Consider the following 6526-nt stretch of genomic DNA (forward strand, 5'->3'; position numbering starts at 1 on the left):
GAGCCCCCCCTTTTTTTTAAGAACACAACCCAATTAATTGAGAATTTAACTAAGAATAGAGAATGAAAATTAACTAAGAATTTATGTAAATTTAACTAGGAACAGAGATTAAGAATTGACTAATAATTAATATAAAAGAACACAGATTGACTCAAAGTTGAATTACAATGCCAAATTGAAGACCATAAAAATTCTAATTTATATCCTTGGAAATTTAATGCTACAACTTTTCGAAAGATAACCCTTTTGTTGTTTGGATTGATGTATGAAGTGTTATTATTCTCTTTCACTAAGGCTTCATATTTTGCCCTCTTCTTACACACTGGAAAATCAATTCTTCACAGCATTATCAATTCTGTATGCATAGATGAAGAAATTAATTTGTAATTACCACAAACTTTTCCAATACCAAGCAAGAAATAAAACATTACAACTTTATATACCTCCCTGAGACCACTTTGGCTATTTCAGTCCATCTGTTACCAAATACTTTTCGAGCCTGCAGTGGATCTTAAGATATCAAATTCCCACAGACAATAATGGAGAAATAATTATCTAATTTTGAAATACACTTGGTATTATCTGTTGGACCATTGGCGACAACAAAACAAATTAACTCAAAGAAAATTTAAGGAAATTAATGATTGAACAAAGATAGTGTTACATATATAGTTCAAAAGAAAATATATCAATAATAGTAGTAGAAAGGAAAAACCAGCTTGTCAGTATTGATGTATCGCGACTTTTGAGTTCAGAAAGCATCAATTTTACCTCGCATAAGAGCAAGTCTTCCTCTGGAGACCACCCCCTTTCTTGAAATCAGAATTCAAGTAAGTGTACCATCTGCAATGGTATGTCACATCAACATTGGAGTTAGACTAAAAAACAGAAAATTAAAGAATTATTGGAAGACAAAGGAGATCATAAATTTAAAAAAAGAAAATTGTGTTTTTATAAAATAATTAACCTTCTTCTACATTGCCTGGTTGATTTATCCTTGAATTTTGATGCAATGATTGCCCAACTATACATGTAAAACACAACAGAACCTATCAATTTCATTCATCAAACAAACAACCTTTCATACATTATGAGCAAGTTCAAATCCCTGATTTGTACAAATCAAAGTACAATATAAATAGGAATTTACCTGACAAGTTCCCACAATCAACTCTATAGTTTTTGGCGCAAACTTGCCAATTATGTTGCAAGTACCCAATGAGTAAATCCAAGAAAGCTTTCTATGTTTTGTTTTTGTTCGATAAAATTCCTTAAAAACCTCAACACATTTCACCAAGAGAGAGAGGAAGGAAGGAAGTTAGATATGATAATCCCTCTCTTGATAATAATAATAATAATAATAATAATAATAATAATAATAATAATTGTGACATCACCCTTTCTTGGTATCAAAAAAGTCACCTCAAGTTTCATCAACTTGGTAAACTGCACCCAAAAAAACATGGAAAAAGGCCTTTAGCATCACTTGGTATTTCCTAAAAGCATTTTTTATGATGCAAAGTGATATGCCCTTAATATAGTACTATACAATCCATATTTAAACAAACATAGAAAACAGATAAATAAAATGGCAATTCTACAAGCATGTTTGGAAGCATGAAGACAAGTGCATTTTGACACAAATGGGTACCCACACATCCACATATATGCATCCAAACAAAGACATTCACAAACCTGAGATGTCTTCAGCTCCAATTCCTCCCATTCTAAAGATGAATTACTTCCTTCAACTACACCAGTACCAGCATAAATTAATGCAACAAGTCCCTATCCAAATTGGTCAGCACACATTACTTTGGGAATGACATCACTACGAAATCATGGACAGTTATAGAGATTTTTGAAATGAAAGTACATCCATATACAAAAATAACCCCATTGTTGTTACTGTCAGTGAAAACCATTTCAATAGTTCTTTTGGTATATAGCTTGACGGAGAAAAAAGGAAAAGAAAGACAGAAACTACATTTTTAGTGTACTGTCAAAAGTTGAACTTTTGATGACAAATAATATAGATTTCAGTGAAAGATGTACTAGTAAATGGCTCACCCTTCCCACCAAGGCTTTCCTTATTCCAACAGCAAACTCACTTTTCTCCTCCTCCAAACCAACCAACCAACCAGGCCAGCATACATTCCTCGGTCAAACATTTCTGTACAACATAATTGATATATACTTCACTTACATAGGATAGCATTAAAAGAATATCTCTATTTAGATTCCTTGAGAATCCCAAAAAAAAAAAAACAAACGGCAGAGGTAATATTCTGTCCCATAACAAGCAGCAAAAGTATAATCACAATTAGATGATCTATAAATAATCATCAAACATGGAAATAAAGTTAAAAATCATGGCGATTTGATAACAGAAAAGAAAACACCCCCTTTCCCAACTGAAACAAATAGTTCAATAGTTTAACCCCAAAAAAAAAAATCATATGACCAATGTTAGTCAGGCTAAATCTAGTGTTCTAGAGTAAAGATTGAATTCATTAATAGTGCAATTTTTATCACTGTTATATGCACTTCAAATTAGACGAGACACACTAAATGGACAGTAAACACATAAGCTTTACAGGTAAGTGTAAATCATGATATATGATTCCGTCTTGGCAAGCATGTATACTTTCTTTAGATCATTGAGTCCTTTCTTGTTCAACTTTAGTCAAGAATTGAATTATGTCTCATCTTAAAAATTTCACGTAGATGTAAACAAGCCATAAAACACAGATTGCAGAACAGAAATGATATAGCAATATACATGTACCAGTTTTTGCAATTAGAATGCATGCCTCTTCTGTAGGAAACCCACAAACTGCTGGAGTTGGATGAAGGGAAGACAATACCTCAAACTAGTAACAAAGCAAACTCGTGTAAGAGAAACTAAACAACTAGACATTCATTATCAACATATGAAACATTCAAAATCTAAAGTCAAATAATTATATATATACACACCCATCAATAAATCATATCATTGGTAACAACCTTGTGTATCAATTTTTAACCAAGTAGTCGAAGCAATAAAGAGATGCTTAGAAATATCACCCTTAGACGAGAAAGCACTAGAAGAACTGTGGGGGAAAAGGAAGTGAGAAAGACCACTTTCCTTTCCATTGAACCAATGACATTAACATCATGAAAGGGATTGAAGCAACCTTAAGTCAAAATAGGGGAAAAAATCTTATTTCTTTTCAAGTAGTGGTGGTGGTAGTAGGGATCTAAAAAATCCCTGAAAGTAGTAGTAGTATCACCCTTAGACGAGAAAGCACTAGAAGAACTGTGGGGGAAAAGGAAGTGAGAAAGACCACTTTCCTTTCCATTGAACCAATGACATTAACATCATGAAAGGGATTGAAGCAACCTTAAGTCAAAATAGGGGAAAAAATCTTATTTCTTTTCAAGTAGTGGTGGTGGTAGTAGGGATCTAAAAAATCCCTGAAAGTAGTAGTAGTAGTAGTAGTAGTAGTAGTAGTAGGGACCTAAAAAATCCCTTTACAAGAAAGAATTGAAACATATGAAGGAAGCAAACAGCTTACCTGTAGAATTCGGCATAAAGGTCTTTATCACTAACATAAGCAAGCAACTTTACCACCTGCAGGAATAAAATGAACACGTTAGAAATTACCATGACAAGTCAATAGGCGCAATAGAAACAGATATTAAAGAAACAGGAAGGCCACCTTATCTAATGTGTCCTCAATGGCTTCATCATTCAATTTTTCATTCCCACCTTTCTTGAGAATATTATCACAGAATGAAGCCAGCAGCTCTGCACTAGAGCAGCCAAAAACTTGTTTGTTGCAGAAAACCTCAAAAGCCTCTTTCAGGGCCTACGGAAGAACCAATAAAGTTGACTTTATAAATATAAATGTATAATTATCAGCAAAGGACCCAAACCATGAAACACAACTCTCCAAAACAAACCTTGTGAAATAAAGTGGTTTGCAACATCAGTTTATGACAAAAACATAAATAAGAGAATGCCACATCAGTTTCTATGCTTTCCAACTTCAACTACGTTAGATACCGAATGTATAGGCAATGAAAAAATTACCTACTCCTGTGAGACAATAGCATTATCTGCCTGTGGAGAAATAGCAGTTAACACTTTGAAATGCAATAATATAATTAGCCATCAAAATTTTAAAGGAAAAATCGCATTATTCATTAACAATTATTAATTCTATAGTCGAATTCTATGACTCATTGTTACTCTTTTACTATTCATTCCTACCATTTTTCTATTATTCATACTCCAACAATCCAACCAAGAGCAATTATAATCCTAGGCCACAAGAGCCATAGTTAAACAAACAAACAACCAAACAATGATATATGATTATTTATTGGCAGATTTGGGTAAAGGAATTGTAGATTCTCCAACAAGAAACCGCCCAAACCTATAATAGCCTAAGCCTGCCCACATCTCATTTACTTTCTGCACACATTAAGCTGACTTTTAATCCCAAATTTCTCAAGACTATTGACACATATTTGATCAATCAAGAACCAAACAAACAAAGGAAGAAACACAAAACCCACATCATCAACCAATCAATCAATTACATAAAAACTAAAGAGTTGAAATTTTTGGTATCTGCCTTTGTTCATACAAATTTCATATCCTAAGAAGAAATTGAGGAAAAATTAAAAATTTAAAGTCAATTGTGAATCAAAGTTACCTACTTGCTCAGCCTTAAAATTTGCTGGCAAAATAACAATGAATGTTTATAGAATCAAATGACTGAAATTTACATGTCATTCATTTCAGCATATCATATTGACAAGTATCAAATTGAAATTAGAAGTTAAAAAATTACATATTTACCAACCCACCAAGTTTAGAACAAAAGAAAAGAGATGTAAGCCCTGTCTCAAATATTCAATTCCCTATAGAACTTTAAAAAATTCAGAATTCAAACATAAGAACCAAAAAAAAAAAAAAAAAGTGTACAAGTGGAATCAGCAAAAACATAAGCAAAAAAAAGATTTGAAAAATGCCAGAAAAGCTAGATTGGGGGGAAAATGCAAGTGAATTTACAAACATCAACATAAATATACTCCAAGTCGTTGTTTTAACCATGAGATTTTACAGATCTTGAGTGAACTTAGCGAATCCAAGTCAGAAAACCCTTACCTTGAGCCCTAGATCGATTTAGATCAGAGGGATTCGAACAATCTCGAAGATGTACGCTCAAGTAAAGACGGAGATCAAGCTTTTCTAGCTCAAGCAACTTCGCATCTCCACCAAGGAAAACAAAAATTTACAGATCATACATAAAAATCGATTATACATAAGAAAAAATAATAATAATAATAATAAACCTTTTTCCCAACCCAATCTACCATGAAATTTACAGATTTATAAAAGCATAAACCTTTTCTCATGCCTGATCTACCACGTATCTAATTTCAACCAGACCTAGCAAAAAATAGAACCAAAAAAGAGAAAGAAAAAAAATTATGAAATTAGAGATCTAGAGAACAGATTTGATACCTTAAGGGCCTGAGGAGCAACATCCCAACCCAAACGTGGTCTTTTTCTGAGACGACGATCCATGTCCGCGTGTGGAAACTCGATCACACGTTCCATCTCCATGATCGAACACAGATAGATCCAAACAGAGTTTAGAGAGAGAGAGAGAGATTTGCAGAGAGATCGAAGAGAGAAGAAGAGAATCGAAGAATGATAATGATTTGATTTGAGATGAAGAACAGATCGAGATCGAGATCAAGATCAAGTTCGAGTTCGATGACGAGCAGCTAGAGCAATGCCCTAGAGCGACAGAGATCGATGTTTGACCGAGGAATGTAGATCGATGTTCGATTACAATAGAGAGGAGCGGTGTGTGAGAGAGTAAGAGGGAGTGATGTCTATGAGAGTGAGATATGAGTCTAAGAATGAGAGAGACGGACCATGACGGAGATGCGAGTGTGAGAGAGTGAGATCTGTTGACTTTTTTTTTTTTTTAATGTAAAATACGAAAAACACTAAAAACTGGCATTTTTTTTGAAACTATGTTGTATAACCGTTGTTGTATGCCAATACAAAAGGAAAATGTTATGGGTTTCAAATAATTTATTAAATTTTTTATTAAATCTCTCACATTGAGTAAGACTCATACAAACTCACATGTGTGTGGCTCCTACATCTATATAAAAGGTTTGGTAAAAATAAATTATTCGCGATCTCTAACATCATTCCTTGCAAAATGTTTGGAAGCCTTGATGGATGTTTTTAATGTTTAATAAAACTTTTATTTTATAATATGTGCAATGCATAGGTCTATACTTTGCTTTATCTGTTCAAGTTTCAACCCTTGGCTTCTCGTCATCATCATCAAAACAATCTCTTAATCAAAAGATTATTGGATATTTTTTATCAATAATTTTTTTATAGAAAGAAAATTATAAATACTGTACACATAAAATAATGTATAACTCAAATTTATTTTGAGTATAATTCGTACTAGACTTAGAATGACACTGGGCCATGTATTTA

At 33.0% G+C, this 6526-nt stretch overlaps 1 protein-coding gene across 28 annotated transcripts; it reads right to left on the minus strand.

The window, feature by feature from the left end:
* Positions 1-284: 284 nt before the first annotated feature.
* On the minus strand, positions 285-6012 carry LOC114258707 (cullin-1). 28 transcript variants are annotated; one of them, XR_014337808.1, is made up of 12 exons: positions 5522-5968; positions 5162-5258; positions 3949-4108; positions 3705-3854; positions 3561-3616; positions 2814-2873; positions 2071-2173; positions 1696-1751; positions 968-1024; positions 772-843; positions 444-499; positions 285-355 (listed from the first exon to the last, which is right to left on the minus strand). XR_014337808.1 is itself a non-coding variant. In XM_082882800.1 (7 exons), the coding sequence occupies exons 3-7, from the start codon at positions 3973-3975 to the stop codon at positions 2164-2166; spliced, it is 303 nt and encodes a 100-aa protein (XP_082738926.1). In that variant the 5' UTR covers positions 3976-4108; positions 5162-5258; positions 5522-5968; the 3' UTR covers positions 1937-2163. The 28 variants fall into 28 exon arrangements, 4 of the variants coding, with proteins under 4 accessions (XP_082738926.1, XP_082738924.1, XP_082738928.1 ...); XR_014337807.1 differs by having other exon boundaries at positions 1696-1788; XR_014337800.1 differs by having other exon boundaries at positions 2789-2873.
* Positions 6013-6526: the final 514 nt, after the last annotated feature.

The sequence above is a fragment of the Camellia sinensis genome, chromosome 8 (assembly GCF_055761805.1).
Source record: "Camellia sinensis isolate YWXY chromosome 8, ASM5576180v1, whole genome shotgun sequence".
In the NCBI taxonomy this organism is placed as follows: domain Eukaryota; kingdom Viridiplantae; phylum Streptophyta; class Magnoliopsida; order Ericales; family Theaceae; genus Camellia; species Camellia sinensis.

Excerpts from the sequence above, each read along its gene's own strand:
- LOC114258707 (XM_082882798.1), bottom strand. The coding sequence starts at position 3,975 with ATGTTGCAAACCACTTTATTTCACAAG. Across the intron at positions 3,855-3,948 it reads AAACCACTTTATTTCACAAG|GCCCTGAAAGAGGCTTTTGA; the intron begins GTTTGTTTTGGA and ends GTTCTTCCGTAG. Across the intron at positions 2,874-3,560 it reads CTTTATGCCGAATTCTACAG|TTTGAGGTATTGTCTTCCCT; the intron begins GTAAGCTGTTTG and ends CTTTGTTACTAG.